Source organism: Amaranthus tricolor, chromosome 14 (assembly GCF_026212465.1).
Source record: "Amaranthus tricolor cultivar Red isolate AtriRed21 chromosome 14, ASM2621246v1, whole genome shotgun sequence".
NCBI classification, from domain to species: domain Eukaryota; kingdom Viridiplantae; phylum Streptophyta; class Magnoliopsida; order Caryophyllales; family Amaranthaceae; genus Amaranthus; species Amaranthus tricolor.
In genome coordinates, this window is record NC_080060.1 from 2708968 (window position 1) to 2732887 (window position 23920).

The following is a 23920-nucleotide window of genomic DNA, read 5'->3' on the forward strand; positions in this document are numbered from 1 at the left end:
AATTGCATTCATATTTCTAGTCCAAAGAAATCTTATGTAAGAGAGTCTGATAAAATACCCAACATAAACTCTAACTATCAACTTAAGCTTTTAATTGAATTGATTTCTAAGCATAAACATACTAAACAAGACTTCCAATGGAGCTGTAGGGAATACAAGAAGAATGGAAGCTCCCTTAACTTAATCTTTCTCCAATGCAATTAAGTTCAATTTGAAAAGTAATGGAATAGTGTCCAAACTAATAGTACAACCATTAATTTGATGCACAAGATTCTTGCTTGGAAAAGATCCAATTTCTTTTTAAGTATTAGAAAACATTAGTACTAGTGCTAGAATACAACAAAAGAGAGGGGGCCAATAGAGGAAATATTATTGGCAAATAGCTACCATAATACTAGGATGCTCATCGGTCCAGCACCCTATTGGACCCGCCCCTTTTTTAAGGGTCTGGGTCTTAATTTTTGAAACTCATCGAATTCGGGTCGGATCTGGATCCAAAAAATATTTGACGGGTCCGGGTTTAGGTCCCAAGGTGCAGACCCAGACCTAGACCCGTGCCTCAAACAAGTGTTTTTACTTATGCATTTAGACAAGTGTTTGGTTTTTAATTATGCATTTAGATAAGTGTTTTTACTTTTTAGTAATTATTTAGTATTTGAATTTCATGGACTCGAACAAGTATTTGTAATACGATAATAAGTTGCTTACAAAAGACTCACAAAACATTCAATTTTGACAAATCAAAGAGATTTTGTTTAAGACCCATTAAGAACCCTAGAAAATTTTGGACCCTTAGAGTCCGGATTCGAGTTTGAATCTATAAAAAATAAAAGGGTCAAAATCTGCGTTTAAATCTATAAAAAATAAAAAGGTCCGGATCCAAATCTGACCAGACCCACTCCAAACCCTGCCACGACCATCCCTAGATAATACACTAGCTTTGCAATTACTAAGAAATTTACATTACATGGTAGAAAGTGACAAGAGGAATCCTATGTGCTACTCTTTATGCCTCTTTATGCCCTTACATATTTTATAATCATAATATTACATCATAATCATAAATCATAAATACTGATAAAAGAACTGAAAAATAACATATAACAATTTTTTAGAGTTTAGCCAAATGTATTAATTTAATAAGTCTATAATTAACTGCGTGGCAATTTATTTTTCTAAATAAATTTAAAGTCAAATTAGATAAGTATTTTTAATTAAGCTATAATTGATTGCCTGAAAATTTATTTTTTCAATAAATTTAAAACTAAACAAGATAAGTACTAACTTTCATTACATTAATTCTTTATACCAAAAATAAGAATCTCTAAGAAATTAAGTGTTTAAAAAAATATGTCATATGTAAGTGAAAAATTATTTTTAGAAAATATATTTATTTAAATTATTAAATGTTTTTAAAATTTGTTTAAAATTTAATTAATTAATTAATTAGTTCAAATCGAATCAAAATATGCTCAATTCATTCATAAATAGTTAGTTTATTTAATTTAATATGATTTTAGAAGACCATAAAAAAATATTTTAGTATAATTTACGAGCTAAATTAGATTAAACATTTTAGTAAGTAAGTTATATAGTTATCCAAAGTAATTATTTTATTAAAATAATAAAAGATGTGGTATTTACATACTTTTCTAAAACAAAACAGTTTTTTTCTAGCATTATTCATTGAAAACTTTATTTATATATGTATATATACTAAACTATATATATTGCACGAGCTTCTAAACTAGTTTTTTATAGGAGTAATTCGAAAGCCAAAAAATAAGTAGCAATGTAAAATAATGTCAACAAATTCATAGCTAATCCTGTATTGTTAGATACTTTGCATATGCTTAGAATCTCAGTTATCTCTAATCGTTTTTTTATTTTATAGTCCCTCTTTCCCATTTAAAATTGTTATAATTTTTTAATTTATCTTTTGAAAAATAAAATAGTTTTATTTTTGGTTATGATCTTAACTTTAAAAAAAAAAAATTTATCCACATATTTTAATAATAATTTTAATAGTCTTCATATCACTAGGTGAAGTGTATATCTAAACAAAATGTATATATAACATAGGGATATTTCACGTTATAATTTTAACTTTTTGACTTTTTTATATAGTCATTTAGTCGATTAACTTTTTAAAATCTACATAGTGACCTCGAGTTTTTGTTAAATTAATTACTTATTTCGATCAATTTTTTGAAAAAGTGTTAATTAAAGGTGATTGGAGCATTTGTTCTTTTAAAATAATGTCGTTATAATGTATAATAATAAAGTAAATTTAACAAAAATTTAAAACTTTTGTTTATGAGGAGAAAAAGTTATAAGGTTAGAGTTATTTCATTAATTACTAAAAGAACATACATTTTTACAATTTTACATCCGAAATAACATGATCTTTTTGGTGTACCCTCTCTCTTGCTTATTATTAAGAGACTTTTTTTCTCTTCTCAATTATTGCATTTTAAGATTTCAAAAGAATATATTCATTATTCCCAACAATGGATAATTACACTAATTTAGAATCTTACTATTTTTATTTTTATCTTTGGTTTTTATTCATATTCCATATAAAAAAAAATAATTAAGATCAGAGTGAGTATTTAAATTAAATTATATTTCAAATGGAGCAGGAAGAACATTTAAGACTTTAAACGAACCCTTTATTACATGAAGAGAATTTAAATGAAAATTTTTCAGATTTTTTGTCTAAAAAAAGGAATAAAATTTAGAACATTGAATTGGATTTACAACATTGTTTGAATATTAAAAAAGTTTGTTATGAAAATTACTCCTCAACCACTACACGTGCTGATCATTAGTTAAAGTAAAGTGTTCTATCCTAATTAAGTCTCAAAATAATGAAAATAGTATTAAAAAAATATTTGAATAAAAATTAAAAAAATTAAGTCTGAAAATATAACAAACTCTGAAAAAAAAATTACTTAAACAAATTCAAAACGGAGGAAAAAATATTAAGTTACCCAAAGGAGTATACTATATATGCAATTTCATCTATTATAATTTTTATTAACGCAGTTATATTTGCCTTTTTAAATATTTTTAAAGTAGAATTCAAGTCTTAATACCTATAAATATGTTAATAAAATTTTATATATTCCAACCATTTTAACATAAAATAACTCACAATCATACATATATACATAAAAAATTATATCTTAATTTCTCATTTTAAATACAATATTTTAAATGTAATTGACTTGATAAAAAAAAAATAAAATGATACTATCTCTCACTTTGAATTTATACATATAATTGAAAAAGTAAAAGATTGATAATATTTTTCCAAAACCAATCTAGAAATACTTTATACACAACTGTGCAAATGAACAATTAACCTATTACCATAACAAATCCCAAGAAAATTTACAATAAAAAAAAAAACACACTTCGTTCTTTCTTTACCATTGTAGGTACTTTATAAATTTATTCATTATCATTGGCTATTTTGCAGTGGTTCTCCTGTTTATAGGCTTTTAAGTTGTCTCGCATATATTTTTATGTCTCTTTATCTTCCTCGATCCAGGGGATTTTTTTGGCCACGCTCTCTTTTATGGGTATGAGTTGCCGTCGTCTTTCCCTCCCCGCCTTAGTTTTCTAAGAGTGGAATATATTGGGTAGGATAATGATGATGATCATTGGCTATTTTGAGTGACAACATTTTTTTCATAAATTTTCAAATTAGACAGTTTACAGTGAGATTATTATTAGTATTATTATTATTGTTATTATTATTTAGTTTATCTAATATAATATTTATAATTTTAAAGTGATTTTTTACGGTTTAAAGTAATCATTTTTATAACATTAGTGTGATGATTTATAAGCTTAAAGTGATCACTTGTAATCTTAAAGTGATCAATTTAAGAAATAAACTAATTATATGGACTCATCTCATGGTAATACGGTCTCATACAAGACTTGACATTAGTCTACCACTTTATTTTAATTTCATCAACATATTTACTTTGTTTACATTTCATTTATGCAATTACTTTCTCTATTAAACGGTATAATAAATAATAATTTAAATAAATAAAGGAATCTACAAATGAGTATCATGTTAACAAAAAGTGAACATAGTCCTTCCTAAATGATGTTTTCACAAAAATATTCTTAGCAAATAAAAAAAGATAAAACTATCACCGTAATTATGATACGATGGATAGTAAAGTAATTAATATTAATTTTAATTGTAAATGTGAAATATATATAAATTATATTAATGAAATAAAATATAAATATATAAAAATAAATGTTTTTTGTGGATTTGATATTTAATATTAATTTTAAGTGTATGGAACATATAAGAACCACAAAATTAAATTATTAAATGTTATACTTTATAAAAAAGTAAAGATAATTTTGCCTAAAACATGTGAAAATAAGGGTTAAATATGACAATAATATAAAATAAAGATTAAAATAATTTTTGAAAAAACAACAAATAAAACACAACTTAGAGCATCATTATATAGTTAATTGGAGTACCATTTAAGTTACAATAATCATATCATAAAAAGAAAGTAGCGCGCATATATAATAATTCATAAAATAACCTCATAAAACTCATAACTCATTAAGTCATGCAATATGGTCCTATGTCCACTTTTTAACAAACATTGTTAAAATAAAACATACTCCCTCCTATTCAGCTGAACTGTCCCATTTGACTTTTCACACTTGCCGAGGCAACATTTTAACTCTTAATATCTCAAATTATGCTTAATTAAAAATTATAAAAAGTTGATATTAATAATCCTTGTATTGAGACGAATCAAACAAGATCCCATATGACTATATTTTAACTTATAGATTAAGAGTAAAATACAAATTAAGAGTGATAAGTGAATAGTGCCAAAAAAAAAATGGGACAATTCAGCTGAATAGGAGGTAGTATTATATATCCTAAATCTAACGGCTAGCATAGAATACAGAAATCAAAGGGCAAGATTAAGGTCCAATCCAGTATCAAACGGCTGCGGTCTTTGATTTTTGAAGTGATCAACGGTGGTGATCTCGTCATCATCTTCGTCGTCATCATCAACGTCACTAATCTTTCTCTTCTTGAAACTGTTATCGTTCTTATCTATTTTCTTAAAACTGCTATTATTATTTTCATTATCCATGATATAATCAACACAATTAGAACTATCATGAAGTAAATTAATTCCAGATTTATCAGAAAGAACAACCTGATTCCGATCTCGATTTTGATTATCCTCTTCTTGATTATGATTAATTCCTCTGAAATCCTCCCATTTAAACGAAGGCATCCAAATCGCATTTCCTTGAATTTCATTATCCTTGATCTTCTGCTGATTATAATCACTGTTATTAATTTTATTATTAGTAGTAAAATTACTATTATCGGTATGATTTCGGCGTTGATTGTGATTATGAAGGCGTAATCGAAGAATAGTGCGTTGGTGATCTTCTCGAGCTTCTTTGAATATTCTAATTAATTCGTAAAATTTTTCCATCTTCTTTTCTTCGTCGTCGAATTCATCTGCTGCTACTGTTGTTGATAATGGTGAATTCATCTGCTTCTCCATTTCTTCACCCAATTTTTGATTGAACTTTCATCTAAATTTAAGCGATTCGGTAGGAGATTGGATTTATACAGGTTTTGGAAAATTTTGAAAAATTGATTTGATTTTTAGGTTTTGATTGAACTTGTTGGGGAAGGGTTTTGGTCGTCCATTTATAATTGAAGTTTAAAAAGGGACATGATTTTATATTACTGTTCGTGGTAGTCAACAAAGATAAAATTGAATAATGGCTTAATAGGGTATGGGAAATAAAGTGAGTAGAAGACTAAAAGGCATTTGGCCTGTTTTGGGAATAACATTCTAGTACATCATCTCCTATATTTAGACGAGATTTAAAAATTTAATTATTCTTATTAGAGATTTGGCTTGAGAAATGATATTATAAATTAAGAATAAAATATAATTTGAGGATGATTGATGAATAATATTTAAAAAGCAAATGAGACAATGACAGTAAACAGTGGAAATATAAAATAACTAAAGGTAAAGAGAGAGCTGTGTTGATTTTGACAATTTACTATTGATTGTTGTTTATAGACTAAGAACTACCAATAAAAGAATAATTTGTAAATTATAGCTTTAAAATTTACGTCTTTTGCAAATTACAATTTAAATAGTTAATTTGCGAATTAGAGTCTCCAAAATATCAACGTCTACCATAGAATTCTGACAACTAAAATGATCAAAATCTTGTGACATATGTGCACCCCTATTTTAAAGGGAGTTAAATTCAATCAATAACAATACACTGAATACAACGATTAAAAAATTAAGAACAACTCCTGTATGAGACTATGTCATAGTTGGACAAAATTATATAAAAAAAACTGTTCAAAGTGATAATTTTAACCCATAAAATTTAACTATAAAAAATTAAAAGTCAACTATTTTAACCAAGAAAGTTAATAGAAGTATTTGAATTAATTTAATCATAATAAAATGTAGTCTAATTTATAATCTTCTCACGATAAAAAATGCCTCAAATCGTGAATAATTGGAAAATGAAAAAAGTACTTAGTAATAAAAATTGACTTTTAAGTCAAGCGCGTTTTTCTTTTGTTTTAAATAATAAAAAAAAAAGGGACCAGGAGGATGTATAGGATAATAGGAGTATTAATTTAGAGTATCCAATTTGATCTTCCATTTACAATTTGCTGGAATACATGTTGTGATGTAATGATCTATATTAGTAATAACGTCATCACCAACGAATACAAGTGATGTCATATCAGTTTTGACAGAAACAATTGACGTGTGTCGAGAGTTAGCCCAAATGGGCCAAATTGAAAAGATCATAGTAAATAACGATTATTTGTACAGTTAATAAATTGTCTTTTTGTGATGCTATTTAATAGGTTGAGAATTTTGTAACTTTAATTTTCCCTTTTTAATTTTATTTATGTTATTATTATTATTATTATCTTTTTGTGATGATTTACAAATCACAATTATTGATTAAGAATTATTGATCCCAAATTTAAGCAATTTGATGAGCAAAATTCTTAATCAATCATCATGATTTAAATCACCTTAAAAGAATAAAAATAACAATAATAATAAAATAAACAAAATAAAAAATATAAATTAAAACAACAAAATTTTCATCCTATCAAAATTTACCACATAAAAGTAATTAATTTCTCAAATAATATTTAGTTGCTATCAGTGATTTCGATTGATAATTCTTTCATACTTAAAAGTCATTCTTTCTTTGACTTTTCTAGGTTTACGGGCTAATTTGGTGGGGTTAGCCCCACACCCTTGAGCTGATCCAGATCAACCTATACTTTTCTATGATTTTTTTAATAAGAAAATTACTCTTTTGCATCCTTTAATTTGCATTATAAATATGTTTTAATTTGTAAATTAATGATATAAAAGTTTTTCTTTTTGAAAACAAAATATTTTCTACGAGAAGATTAATAGAAAACGGAGAGACTAAATATAACTTTTCAATATTTTCCTTACAATAATATATCAATTATTAGTTAACTATTTCATAATATTAACTTTTGAGATAATTTTTCCACTAATATTTATTTTTACCTATTACACGTAAAATATTTATTTCTACCAAAAAAAAATAAATTAAATTTAAAATAAAAAACAAAATCTTACCCCTCTCCTTCTCCCAATTGTATACTACTCACACCTTCCACTCCAGCCCCACCGTCCCCACCATTTCCCCCATTAATTTTGAAGTTTAGTATATGTAATGAAGTTATATTTTTTTGTCCCACCAAATTTATCTCACTTTTCTTTTTAGCTGTTCTATTATATTTGTTCTATTTATATTTTTGTCATGGCCGCATTTTTTAAATTTTCATTCATATTTCATAGATCTAACTTATCTTTTCATCTTATTCATATTCTTCTAATTTTCCTATAAAATACTGTTATACTAAATTTTCTAAAATACTCTAATAATTTTCACAAGGACAAAAAAAGTAATAAATAATTTTATTTGTCTTAGATTAATTTGTTTAGTGAATTAGTGTGACGGTGACACTCTTAAAAAGGTTAACTTATGAAGAATTATGAAACACCTTTAAAAAAATCAGCTATTCCAAATGCCTCATAATTAGTTGACAAACTAAGTACATCAACTATATGAATAATGAATGATAATAATAATAATATGGAACCGACACTTCTCCCACCAAAAGCCTAAACATTTCATATTGGTAACATAAACATTAACACGCAATTAACACTACCTTAACAAAAAAGACAATGCATCAAAACATTAAACCTTATGATGAATATGCCATAATAGAATCCAAATCGCTTTGCAATTTGTTGGTTGGCTACCTTGATTGAAAGTCACATTAAACATTGAGTTTGTTGTTGCCTTTTAAGAGTAAGTGAGAATTTTAAGATGGTGATTAGATTTAAGCGAGTAAACTAGCTGAGAATTTTTATATCGACATTACAAAATTAATTTTATGAGGGAGGTTAAAATAGTAAGAATTTTAGGTATTTGAGCAATTTGAGTTGTTACGAGGTAAACAATGTCTGTGGGTTTAAGCGAGCAAATTAGTTGGGAATTTCTATATCACTATTTCACTCGTTGCTAAGAAAATTTGATCTAAGCTTCGTCTCCTTTTAGCTACAAACCCAGTCGTCATTGCTTCATCATTAACTTTAGCGGCAACTTTGATTCCTTGCTAATTCATCCTTCAAATAAATACAGGTAAAATAAAAATGATCTGCCCATTAAAGTCACACATTCTTCTCTTTTCTTTCACTCTAGCTTCTTGACTTTTAGTATTTTAGAAGTTAGGTTCATGTAGTATTGATGAATTTCTTGGATAAGTATTGTGTGTTTTTTTATGGATGCCGGTGAGATCATATATTTAGCGACAAATTTTAAATTTTGAGTTATAACAAGAGGTATAGGTTGTGAATATTGAGCGCAATGGTTGTGAGTGTCGTCTCTGACATTTGTGAGGCTCGGAGCAAGAGTTCAGACACTATAATAATTGAAAAGAAAAAAAAAATATTTTTTATGAAGTGAAATAATCGAATATTAAAAGTAATTGACCAATAACACCAACGGTCCACCACCACGTTTCAATCATCCTTTTCTAACAATAATTTCAAAGGTGTTCATCATCACTACATCAATTAAATTGTCCGTCACCTAATTAATCACTTAAGGTGATCATCTTTATTTTTCAGTTTATTTTGAGTCGACTTATTTTTAGAATACCCCATTACACGTATATTTTTGTAATATAATATAATGTACTTAGGTTATTCATAATTACACCTGTCCAACGGGCCGAAGCCCATTGAATTAAATCCGATTTTCAAATATGCAACTTTCAACAGGTCAAGCCATAGATGATTAAAGCTTTCAACGGGCAATTTATTTATATAAATAAAGTAGATTTAAAATGGGCTCTAATCGAGCCCTAAATAAGCCTTTATTGTTATTTTTATTTGAACTATGATACATTATTACTACAAATTTATAATAGTCAAACAGTCTAATAATAATTGCCAAAAGCAAATTATGAAATTATAAGAAAGTTGACTCAATCTAGATAGAAAGTTAGAAAAACAAAATTATAAATGGGTTGGACCGGATTAGAACGAGTCGAGAAGTCCCCGATCAATTTGAGCCCACACTTATTGCATAGATCTACTCATTATCTGCATGTTGAAATATTAAGATCGTCATTTCTTTTACTTTCATTAAAAATTTAATTTGTTCAATAAAATACTTTATACATTCGATCTTAATAATATTATAATTTGAGTTTGTTACTTTACACTCTAATTAATTTGAATCATTTAAGGCTTATATCACGGGATACTTGAGCTAGGAGTCTATATGACATAAGGCTATGACGTGGTATTGTTGTTAGCGAACCTTGACATAATGGTAATCACGTTGACGTGGTAGTTCGAAGACTTGATATTGAAATATTGGAATATTTAATAAGACCAATAAGTACAAATTTGATAGATTAGACACATTGAATTTTCTTTATTCTTTTTAGTCAATAAAATAATAAGTGAGAGAAGAAGAAAAAAAGTAATATTGTCAATAATACAACAAAATAAAAAATTTTATGGTAAAATAAGTGAGACATGAATATAAAAAATTCTAAAATTGAATAATCAAGCATAAAATTTAATAAATTTTTTCTATGATATGATGGTAGTTTTTAGATTTGCTCTATTAGTATTTAAGATTTATGGATTTACAATTTAATTGTTGAATTGCTCGATATTTTGAACAATGTTATACATAAAAGTTTTGCAATCATGAACTCTAAAATTTTTTCAAATTCGGTTAATTTGTGGGAAACTTATGAATTTTCATAAATCATCAATTTCAAAGTTTTATTATATGATATGAAAACGATTAGTTATTATAAGTCTATAGTAAGGGTTTGTACAATTAAATGTACCTTAGGTAAAGGAATCCTCCTTTCTTCAATTTTCGACATATATGTCTAAAGATGACGTGATTTAAATCAGTCTAGTTGACTATCAACACGAGACTCTCACTTTGGTTGGATAGTCTTTCTTGATTTTTCACCTATGATATTTTATTGTGTCAGTTAGTTTTAGATATTACTCACAATCATGTTATTAGTAAACACTATAAAGTCGATCGTCAATATGTGCGAGATGCTATTTGACATGCTCTATTTGCTCCCACTCATATTTGTACACATGAAACATGTGTAGATATCTTTACTAAAGCTCTAGGCACGCGATAATTTCGTTATCTACATTACAACTTGGCATTTATTATCTATATGCTTTTAAGTTGAGGGTGGTGTTAAGCCCATATTATTTTTTGTGATAGTGAGGGCTAAGCCCAAAATATATAGGGTTGTCATTAGAACTTCATTGTTGCACTTTTTATAAGCTATCCCATTATATTTGATGAATATTAAGATATGAGAAAAGAAAACTCTGCACACCAAATCATGTCTTTTAAAATGTAGCGGCGGATACAGCGTGATGTCATTAAAGTCAGTTAACATCACTTAAATCGAAAATGTAATTATGTAAATTATGTAACAGTAAAGAGATTCACAAAGATCACTTGGTATCCACCTTGTCTTCCACATAAATGGCCAAGGTTTAAACCAAATTAAACGCGCATTTCTTCTATTTTAAGACAAAAAACAAAGCCCAAACCTCTAATTAGTTAATCACAGTAGCCTTTATATTGTTAAATGTAATTTTTTTTATTTAATACTTTAATATCACTTTTTTTTTACTGAATCCACCACTGCTAAAATGTATATATAATTTACTTTGATTTAAGTCGCAAGCATAGAAAAGCAGCTCAGTAATGATCGATGCCACTGTCCAAAATAGGTTGAGACGGGATATGAATTGACTCAATGTGAATGTTGTGGCAAATATCAAACCTGAAGTCGAATTGAAGATTATCATAAATTTAAGGATTCACTATTCACAAATTGTTGTGAGAGACGGCCTTTTCGAGAGATGCATTAGGTATATGGGTTAAATAGCCCAATTAATACATATTAAAAAGAAAATATAAATAGGGCTTCTTGTTTGATGTTATCCCTTTGAGAAACGATCTCTCACAAGAGTATCTTTTTTAATCTAGAAAAACCTTTTGTTGTTACAACCTTTAACTTAAGAGTTAAGACTATTTGTTGCATCGGTTCCTAGATTAGTAACTATTTTGTCATGTCATATGCTTTTACCAACCCCTCCTTATAATATTCGTACATAGTTGATTAAACACTCATCTTTATATGTGCGTAGAATAACTCGACTATCATGACCTAAACAAGTCCGAACCCAGATTACCCACGTCAAAATATAGGACAAATATAGTTTGGTGAAAACAGGACGAACCATATTTGTACAACTTAGACAGAAAGCATCTGTGATTACAATGCACAAAATCATCAGCAAGGCAACAATGAAGTAGCAGAGCGAGGTTCAAAGAAGTCGATTGATCGCCTCTTTGGGATGTTTTGTTGTTAGAATCCCGTCCCTCTTCTTTGTTAACGACACTGGAAAGATCGAAAAACTGCACTGAATTCTCAGATCATATTGCTTGTTAACAGGTAAAATTCGCTAGTACGCAAGAGAACAAACAGAAACAAAAAACTTCTTAGAATGTATCAGTTAGAACATAGAAATCTACCATTCCTCACATAACAGGAAGAAAATAAGCAAGTAAGCATATAAAAGAATCAAATGATCATTTAATTCGATACGTAGTTACAATCTACATCTAGAGACTACAAACAACGATTCATCGCCCGTTACCCATTACGTTCTGAATACAATACAACAGAACTTTCACAATACGCTCTCCATGTGCAACGACATATTCCCACAATGCCACAGTAGAACAGTTAGCAGAACATAGACGGTATGATGTTGATCGAAAAATCATAACTCTCATCAAAACAGCGGAATTGTTTTCGTGTGAACGTCTATGATCCAAGAAAGGCGCAATGCTTTCTAGCGTGTTCGGGAATTAGCCGCACCAAGGTTTCTGTCGGAACCCCTTTTAGCTCTGTTTAATCGAAGAAGAGTGTGAGCAAGAACTTAACAATTAGGATAAGAATCGAGAGGCAACAGATAGACTATACCATGAGCCTTAAAGTTGAAAAGCGGAGGAAGGGTGCGACCATTTGGCAAACGAGTATTTGGATCGCGTAGCTCATCGAAGAATGGATGCGTTAGAGCATCTAACTGAATTGAACAAATAAAAAGCGATGTTATTTCTCGATAGCTCGTACTCAATTTCATAATGAACAAGACAGGAATTGGTAAAGTTTGATACTCACAGCTGTGCACCTAAGGTTCGGAGAATATTGCAAAAGTCTCGAGACAAGATCCACGGCCTCTGGAGGCATGCGCTTGTGGAATATCTGAATTGTAACATCATAAGCACAAGATAAACCAAATGACCATCCAAAGTAAAGGAAAAGGGGGAAAGGTAGAATTTACGCGTACCTTGTGCCATGGGTGAGCTTTGATTTGTGGAAACTTGAATTCAGTGTAATTCGGATTCATACATTTAATTTCTTCCCTTGTTGGGGTTCCCAAAACCTACATGATTAGCGGACACAAAATCGAAAAGAAAATCAACACACGTGTCAGCAAAAAAAAGCTAACAAAAATTGCTCATGGGCACTTTACAAGCACCAATTATAATATCACTCCAACATACAAAATTTTCCAATCATTCTCCTCAATCCCCTTTCCACACTAGACATTTTAAATCGATAGAACTTTAGAAAATTAATATCAATAATCCAACCTTTCACCTATCTGCTATGAATAATCACAACTTTGAATCATTTTTAATAAACTAACATTTGCCTTCAATTTGTTGTCAGCATACTAATAGGAAATGCTAATAGCAATCTAAAGACAAATATTGAATTATTATGAAATAAAAAGTTATGTTGATAGCAAACTAAGGATAGAGGTTGAATTATTAAAAAATAATCCAAAAGTGAAATTATTCACAACGAAAAGTGAAAGGTTGGATAACTAAAATCAGTTTTTCCTAGAATATTCTACATGAAAAAAGAAAACGATAAAATCATCAACGAGCTTAAATATTGAAAATTACCTTAATAATCTCCACAAGTTGATCTACTCCGCTCTCACCGGGGAATAATGGCTGCAAGAAATCAAATGTGGGCAATGGTTAATATAAGTAACTATATAATCTCAGATAAATCACAGAAAGCAAGTAAAAACATACTTGTCCGAGCAGCAGTTCAGCAAGAACGCAACCAGCAGACCAAATGTCAATCGCTGTTGTGTATTCAGTTGCTCCAAATATCAGTTCCGGTGCACGATAGTATCTCGAACATATATACGATATATTTGGCTCGCCTTTCACCTGTTAGATCATTTGCAAGAAGGTAGTGAGCAAAATATAAAGACCATACATTATACAACTGATAGAGTTGTTATCGGGCTTGTACACAAACCCCGCATAAGACAAAAGTTGACTGCACAAAGATCCGATGAGGTTCCATTCAAAAACCCGTTTATATTAGGAGTAGCCCATCAAGTATAAATATAGTCAACCACTCTCTAATTATTCGATGCGGGATCACAAGTGGGTTATTTCCCAACAAGTGAAAGTACGAATTGAGCGTAAGAACAGAAGGACGAACCAAGACTTTAGCACTTCCAAAATCGCAAATCTTTAATTGGTGTGTATGTGGATTGACCTGTGTTCAAAAAAAATACATCAGATATAATGAAACAGAAATCTTGTTTCTAAAACTGAATTGAATCTAAATACTCAAAGAATAAATCTCAAAGGGTCTATATATTACCAGTAGATTTTGTGGTTTTATGTCTCTATGGCATACTCCAATAGTATTATGAATGTATGCTAATCCTCGACAAATCTGGTATCGACAAAAGCTAATCATTAGAACTCGTTGATTTCACCAAGATAGAAGAGTACTACAAACAAACAACAAAGCAAAGATACCTGGAACATGTAAAGCTTTACATATATCAACGGCATCCTCTGGTTGATCTTGTTGTAGTGTCTAACGACACGATGAACAGTTTCAGGGACAAACTCTAGAACAAGATTAAGATAGAGCTCGTCCTTCCCGGTTGTGGAAAAGAAACAATGCTTCAAAGAGGTAACGTTTGGATGATCCAAAAGGCGCATAGTTTGCAGTTCACGGTTTTTGTATCGCTTGTCCTGAAGAACTTTCTTGATAGCCACAGTTTCTCCTGTTTCCAAGCACCTAGCCTAAACATGCAAATAAAAGAGAATTACTAATTCCATTCATGGTCAGATGTACGCAATCAAAGATAATCACCTAAAAATCATATTGCCTAAATTACCTGGAATACAACTCCGAATGATCCTTGTCCAACAATGCGCTCGGCCATGTAACTCACAGTCTAGCAACACACAATCCATGGTTCAATTGGGAGCACATACAAAAACTACAACATTCAATAACCGCAAACCAACTGGCTCCCACCTAAGCGGGGTTCATAAGGTCAGATGTACGCAATCGTACCCTTGTTAGTGAAAACAAAATGGTTGTCTCCGATTAACCCGTGTTAGGAAATATCAACTACAACTTCATAATTCATATAAATAAGAAGTGCACATGATTCAATAAAGATTAGTTAGCATACCAAAATCAATACATCTACATAAAAGACACATTACCTGTTTAGCTTCTCCATTTCTACCACCAATAGTAGTGACAATTATATGACCAGTCTCTGTACCATTACCATCAATAACAGCAGCTTCTATTTCCTAAACAAGACCAACATAAGCATTCACATGAATAAATCGACACGACACAAACAAGCAAAGGTATCAAAGAATCAAATAAACAATTACTTTATCATCTCGAATTTTCATGTCGTTCATCTCATCAGGCAACTTGTCGATAGCACCAACATTCCCACCGGGTTGTCCAAGTCCGGCAGTGGGAGGAATACCCACTGAAGCCATTAAATCACCAAATTCGAGATATCACCCACCTTTTGTACACAAACAAACAGCAATGTTCAATAATTAACAGACACTGATACACTGGATGACATTCAAATCATGAACAGCAACAAAATATTGGTCCTCCATGTACAAATCTTTCTTTTTTCACTTTTTATTAACATTTCCAGTTATTATTTCCTTGTTTTACAAGTAAAATAGGAGTAAAATCCTGCATCATATATGGCACAAGATCCACAGGATGTGGAAACTAAATCTAAAATGCACAGCTAAGATATTCAAACTTTAAGCATTTTCAAATGAAAAGCAACTCAAAATTTATGCACCCAGATAATCATGAACATATAAACAGCAAATATATAAACTTTTTTTTCATTTAGTACTCCTATAAATTAAAATAGCACAAAACTTTGATTGATTGATACAAGGATCTTAATTAAAATTTTACAGAACAGGGTTAAACATTCACAGATCTCAAACATTAGCATGAAAATGCAACAAATTTGTACATCAATGGGAAGTGATTTTGATTTCCTCTCTTGCTCTTAAAAATCTTTTTTTAAGGTACAATTCAAAGATCAAGGAGAAAATCCTTACCCATATGCAAATATTGAGAGCAATGAACTTAAAAAAATCCATTTTTTGAAGAAAAAAAAAAAAAAAAACTCTTTCCCCAGCTCAAAAAATGGTAACCCTAATTTAAAAATCAAAACTTCACAAGAAAAATGTAATCTTTGAACAACTGGGTAGTTAAAATCAAAGAAATAGATCTGAAAATTGACAAGCTTAACAAACCACAACTAGAACACACACACACACACACACAAAAGAATGAATAATTTGTCAATAGGAATTACTCATGAAGAAAGAAATCTATACCAGTAAAGCTTGGAAGTTAGAAGCAGAAAGATGAGCAGCTTAAAGATGAATGAAGTAATTGAAAGAAAGTTGGAGAAAAAGGGTAAAATGAAGATGGGTAGTTTGAAAAAAGAAGAATGAAGAAAAATTTCAATGAAGATGAGGAGGAAATGGAATAAGGATTTAGGAAGCTTGGGTTATTTGTTATGGGGTTTGGTGACAGTCAAAGGTAGAGAAGAGGAAAGTGTATTCACCCAATAACAAAATTTATGTAATGAAGAAATTCAGGATTCCTTTTTGACCATTCAAACTTCAATGCCAAATGCTTTTACTAATTGCCTAATTTGGAGTGCTTTTCCCACACTTTGAAATCATCATCTTTGATTTGATTGGTCTTTGGATTGCTCTTGGTTAGACCAATATCAATGGGTCCAAACATGCTACCCTTACCTTTTTATGTGGAAGTTGTATGTCAAATGACTGTTGGTTAGAATTGATGGCTTAAAGTATTGCTCATTTGATTTACATATGTTCTTCTTTAATGAAATTTATGAATTTTTATGTCAAACTTTGATTACAATCTCTCATTAATCTATAAGAAAAAACATGTTTATATGGGATCTTGTTAACTTCGTCTCAATATATACTTTTTAAATATCAAATTTTTAGAATTTTAAAAAATTCACCATTAAAATCAATGATTTTAAAGTTTACATTAGAATATGCGAAAATAGTAAATGGGAAAAACATTGAAAAACAATAAGAGTAGTTGGTAAATCACTTGTTTAAACTAAATAAACATTGAAAATATTTGATAAAAATTTACATTTGTTGATTGTTGTTTGTTTATTGAAAATAATAGATAGCTTTAGAAACTTGTTAGAGCATGTTTAAAAGTTATTTGCCGAATAATAAATTTATGACTATTTTGCAACTAAAAAGCTAAAAGTCAAAAAATAAAGAAAAAAGTCAATAACCCAACACAGTAAAACTATCATTAATTTAAAATTTGTCATTAGTTTACTATCAATAATCTCACTATTAGATTATTTTTTAATAATTTAATATTTGTTCTTTATTTGTTGCTAACATACCTTTTTATTTTCTGCTAATTCAATATTTGTCATTAGTTTATTATCAATATACTCTATGAGTATGCTGACAGCAAATTAACAATAATGGTTGAATTATTAATAAAAGATAAATCAAATGTAATATTATTTAGAACGGATGGATAAAAAATTGAATTTATTACTCAAGTTTCTCATTGTTTTACCTAACTATTACTGCTAATTTACCACCAAGTTTTTTTGCAATTATGTTTGTCATAATTTGTAGTTAGATTTATTTTATTAAACAAAAAAATATTCTAGTCCCTATACAAAACCATCATTTAAGTCAAAAACTTTTCATGTATTTAAGTTAGTATATTATAAAGTATAAACTTGAAAGTGAAGAATTATTTTTGAGCAGTTAAGCTAATGATGAAAATTTCACATGTAGTTTACAAGATATTATTATGTGAATTATGTATGTAGCTTTATTAAAATTAGTTTTGTATAGATCATTTTACAATGAAAAACTAATTTGTTTATTAAACATATCGAAGTATATTACTGATTATTATAGTTTCGAATATATATATTGTAATTCATTGTGAATAACATAATCCAACATAGTGTGTATGTCCTCTAAACATGTACCCGCTTGGATACAACTCTCGAAAATCCAAAACGACATGAATTTTATGTCTAAAATACACGATGTTAAAAAAAACTTAGAATTATTTGCCTTGTGGCCACCAAGCTCACCTATATGAACCGATCACTTATTTTATAACTTAGTAACTTTATTTTAGCTCGGAAGTGTGGTATTTATGGATCAGTCATTGTAGTACTCTGCTTAACTTATAACAGTTATAAGGTTCTTATTTTGAACCTTTCCATACACATAATTTCCCTATCTAAACTTGGAACAATGAATTGTATACTTTCCCTGTTTTATTGAAATAACATTACTTGATCCCAAAAGTTCTCACATGCGTAATTGAGTCAAATAATACAATTTCAAAATGACATAGATAGTATATCATCTAACACACCAAGAGAAACAAAACTCTTCTTCTATAATAGAACATGTGACATGTCTAACTGAATTTTACCTTCATGATGAAACAACGAATTTCAAGTATTTCGTATGATCGAATCTCATGATATATTGAAATAATTAAGATGAAATTTAGTAATTTATTATTGTAAACCCAATAAATTGAGTTGTAATATTCTGTTTTATACCGTTGCTTACGTTTGAAATATTTCATATATTAATAGATTAATTTGAACACAATTTTTCATGAATGTAATGAAGTTAAGATATAAATTAATGGGTAATTAATCTTATTAGATACGTCTTGATGAATACATTTTAATAAATATATATTCCTACTTTTTTATATTTTAAAAAAAAATTTAGATATAAATTATATTTAAGTGAAACGGATGGACCGATGGAGTAATATTAGCCAGCATGTATCCAGCATGGTCAAACCGACCTCTTAAGCGCCAATAATGATGATTAGTTGGAGATTACACCAAATAAAACTAATTTAATTTATAATTTAATTTAATTAGGCTCAATTTTTGTTGGCTTTTCTAATTCAATCACGCAATGCTCAGATCTTGAAAACAGTAATCTTACAGTTTGTCAGGAGTAGTTTTAAAGAATTGGGTTGAAAAATTGAAATATTTTTGTGTTTTACTTATCTTTCTCATCGAGATTATAGTATTATTTAAAAATTTATGTGACAATTTTTAAAATGTTACAGTTTTAATTAAAATGTGTATTTAATTAAGTTGCTATTTTTGAAATTCTTTTGCAATAAGAGTATAACTTATGAACTGCTATCGCAAACACCAGTTAATTTAAAAACACAAATTCCTGGCTAATAGGTTAATGATCAATTCATTTCAAATGAAGGATCATTTTATGCAACAAATATCATCATCACTAACCTAGTATTATCCCGCAGAAGTTGGTATTCGAGAGGGGAAAAATAGCGAATAGACCATATTCATACTTCTTTCAAGAAAAAAAGGCAAAAAGGACTAAATGCATTCCCAAAAAGATGAACCCTACAAAAAAAAGTGGGTGGAAGAATAAACAAATAAAACATTTTCCATGTATTATCATAAAAGTTATTATTGTAGGATAATTATATGAGAGTTATTTTCGAGTATTATTCTTTTTTTCCTTTTGAAAATATATTATTTGATTTAGAAAGCTTTTACATATTTCTTCCGTTTTATTATACTTGCTACATTTGATTTTTTACGCAATTCAATGTGTTATTTTGATCATTTATATAATAAATTATACACATTTAAAAATCACAAAAAGTTAATAATATGAATGTATGCGGTTAAAAGATTCAAACAAGATTCCACCTGATTATATTTTTTCGCACACATTAATTGTAATATATATAATAATAAACTTGAGCGATGAGGAAGTATTATAGTTAAATGATGTTTTTAAAAAGAAAAAAAACGAATTTATTTGATAATTTTTCAAAATAAATACAACCAATAAATATAAGATGTAGCAATCTAATTGGATGGATTGTAAATTTAAAAGTACAAGTTTATTATATGGTACAGGTTGTCATGTTTCCTTGCCTGATGCACCATCAAACCTACCATCTTATCCACATTTTGGTCCAAGTTGTCCGGCATCTTCAAGGCTCCTCACTAACTACAATTTCCAAAGTCATTAAATTACTTCAGCCATTCTAAAATAATTGTTATATTATTATATTAATATTTTTTTGTTTTTTTTTTCCACTTTACTTATTTTACATATTTTAAAGCATATTTTTAGCTTTAATATCTCTTAGTACGCATTATAAAATATTGTAAAAATTATATATTAAAATTCTTTGCATCAAAACGAATCTAACAAGATCCCATATGAATATATTTTGTCTTCAATATATATACTTTAAAAATCAAATCTAAATTTATCTCTCCTATAGTAGAAAAACTTAAATTGGACAAACAAAAAGAAATAAAGAAAGTATTATTTATTATTCAAGTTTTTTTATATATTGTGATTAGTGTGTAAAGATATAGTAAGCAGAATTTTGTTTAAATCGTCTAATTATATACCTTCATAAAATTAATTTTTTATACATGTTAGTTATGCATAATTTAATATATAAAAGCTCAAAATATATATTAGAAGACGTATAAGTCAAAAATAACAAATTATACATTTTGTTAGTACTCTAACCATGGAAAAATGCAAAGCAATTAAAATTACACATATTCTCTTTTAGTTTAAGACATTGTTTCATAGCGAGATAGTTTTAAGTTGAGCTAAATAATCTACTTATTCAATTAAAAGATTATTTTTCTTTAATCTTTAACACGTCACTTTGAATTTTAAATTTAGCAATTTTGATATCAAAACACTTACTACAAGATAAATAGAACCTCTAAAACTTAAGCCAAAAAAATTAAATAATACTTTATTTGTTTTGTATTCTTTATATTTAACTTTCTATAAAGATAACCCTAATAACTCATACTATATAGCAAAAATATAAATTATATCTAAATTTAATTCAAGTTAAGATTAAACTTATATATGAAAATATTTTTTAGATCCAAAAAAATTTGAGGCTCTGGGCCATATCTTCTTTACCCTTGCTAATCAACGTTTTTACTGATAAATGGTATCTTATAAGAATAATTGTTCTAGAAATGTTCTTTTGCAACCCGATTGGTATTGGGCATTTGGCAACCTAAGTATTAAACGACTGCCCATTAACAATTAATAGATTTGATCACTTTAAGACAATTTAAAATATTTAAGAAAAAAAATATAAAAAATTTCACATAAATAGCCAAAATTTCAAATTAGTTTTTAAGATAAACAGTTTTTTCTCAAAGCAGAGGTTCGACTTGTTTGCTATTATTAACAGCGAACAAAGAAGCTTGGTAAAAAAAAGTCAAGGTCTTTGTTTGCTGTAACTAACAGCGAACAAAGATTTTGACCCTTTTTTGACCAAACTTCTTTGGGGAAAAATGAGGAAGAAGGCAGTATTAAATTTTACCCCGCAGCTGTTCACTGTTACTAACAACCAAGAAAGACTGGAGGTCAAAATCTTGTTCGCTATTAGTAATAGTGAACAAAGACTTTGACTAATTTTGACCTTCAGCCTTTGTTTGTTGTTATTATCAGTGAACAGCTCAAAGCCATAGATTTGGAAAAAAACTGCTTATCTTGGGAAATAGTTTGAAACTTTGGCTATTATGTGAATTTTTATATTTTTTTACTTATTCATTTCAAATTTTCTCACTTTAATTCACTGGACAGTAAACTCGTATATCGAGTACTGACTAATTTGCTTGAAATTGTTGTATAGGAAGGTTTTATTGAGAAATGCACTTTATACATGGGCTAAAAAAGAAGTACCGAGTTTTTACGAGAATAATGTATCTATTAGAAAAAGCGAAGGATACTAATTTGTATCATCCCTACAACAATACTACCATTATTGGATCCAATCTATCAAAACAATTTTATATAATTATTCTTGAGATGTAAAATGTACATATTTCATCACTCCTCACCATTCACTAGCAAAAAAACATAAGATAATAATATCTAATATATTACTAATTAAAGATTTAAAAACAAAAACCTTACATTAAACTAATGCACTCAAAGATTCCACTTTGTTAGCTTCAGCTTAGATAATAAATATATATGATATAAATTTTTAATGGATAAGATTCAGTTGGTGTTTATTTGGATTTTTGAATGTTGGAATTTGATTTTTAGTGTGTTTTTTTAAATTGAATTGTAATGAAAGAAGTGAATTGAATAAATTAAATTAAACAAGCTAGAATTAAATTGAATTAAACAAGCTAGAATTAAAGCGAATTAAACTAAAACGAATGATAAATTGAATAAACAATGACGTGTAAGAGTAAAAATGAAGAATTAAATTGAAAAATTGTAGAGAACAAACCTCAATAATTATGTCAGTTCAATTTAATTTTTGTGTACATGTTATTTTTATATTAATTATAGTTATCTTGGTTAAGCCTAAACAACTTAAGACATAAGAAGTATTGAACTTAGGACTTGTTTTTTGAGTTGACAACAGTATACTATTATTATTTCTATGATTGAGATTTGTGGGTAAGTTAGAGAATTTCTACATCAAGAGAGAGAATCAATCGATTTTTATGTAGGTGGTGACTGGTGAGAACAAAACTATTGTATAAGGGTGAAAGAGGAAATTTTAACTATTAGACTAACCTATAACTTTTATCTCTCATTTAAACAGAATTGAATGAAATTAATTGAACTAAACTAAATGGAATTTAGTTGAACTAATTTAATAAGGAACAAGTATTGAGATGCAACTATATGTTTGAATTTTGTTGAATATAACTAAACAAAACTCTGACTAAGACTGAGTTTAATAATTGTGTTTTTTTATTGGTTTTTGATTTTTGTTTGGTCAAATAATTAAATAAATTATTTGACAAAAAATTTTGAAGTTAGTTAAAAATTGAGTTTTAAGTCAAGATTATTAAACTATTAAGAATAGTTTTTTTATCTGCTTTTATTTTTTGCACACCTTTGCTCTAACAAACACTAACAACCAACAATTAATTTTTACAAATAAATTGACAACAACTAACATAAACAATTGACATCTTATCAAGCAAATTAGCCAACACTTAATAACTCTGAAATTCACAAATATAATATAAATCTAATTAATAGTGATTGGTGAAATAGACAAAAGATAAAATATGTTATTCCGTAGAGAAAACATCCAAATTAAAGCCACGTAAATCCCTCCATTATTTGATTATGTGTTAGACAATACATTAAGGATGTATGTGGTTGCAAACTTATTGGAGTTGATGACGTTTATCCAATCATAGAAACCTTCACCAACTATTTATAGATGAGAATTTGGAATTGGAACCCTATTTTTTTTGGGTAACTAAACTATGAATAATGAATCCAATCATGTATAGCCAACTTGTTAGACTTGGATTTAGGTCCCTATCCCATCCCATTATCTTCTATATGTGATTCTCAATTGTCAATCAAGAGTTGTACCACTCAATACTAATTCTTAAATAAGACAATTTTATGGTGAGACGATTTCTATTAAGCTTATACATATATATTTAATTTATTAAAGTGATTATTTATAATTTTAAGTGATTAAGCAAAAAATAAATTAATTATATAGGTCTATTTTATAATAAGATGATTTCATATATACAAACTACTTATTTAAATAACGCAAAATAAATAAAATAAGAAAATAACGAGTTTTGTTCTTAGGAGTATACTTGTTTCTCCACATTTGTCGATGAACCCAAAATTTAATCACATTAGAATGTTATTGTTAAGTAATGCAAGTATTCGTTTGAAAGTAATTGAATCGTAAGGATAATAATGACAC

General features: G+C 28.3%; 1 protein-coding gene across 1 annotated transcript; it reads right to left on the minus strand.

Moving 5' to 3' along the window:
* Nucleotides 1-12184: 12184 nt before the first annotated feature.
* Nucleotides 12185-16834, minus strand: LOC130800302 (shaggy-related protein kinase NtK-1-like). The gene is made up of 13 exons (XM_057663763.1): nucleotides 16444-16834; nucleotides 15451-15593; nucleotides 15271-15363; nucleotides 14934-14993; nucleotides 14566-14838; nucleotides 14405-14479; nucleotides 14240-14296; nucleotides 13819-13959; nucleotides 13684-13734; nucleotides 13059-13154; nucleotides 12890-12973; nucleotides 12692-12794; nucleotides 12185-12615 (listed from the first exon to the last, which is right to left on the minus strand). The coding sequence occupies exons 2-13, from the start codon at nucleotides 15562-15564 to the stop codon at nucleotides 12533-12535; spliced, it is 1230 nt and encodes a 409-aa protein (XP_057519746.1). The 5' UTR covers nucleotides 15565-15593; nucleotides 16444-16834; the 3' UTR covers nucleotides 12185-12532.
* Nucleotides 16835-23920: the final 7086 nt, after the last annotated feature.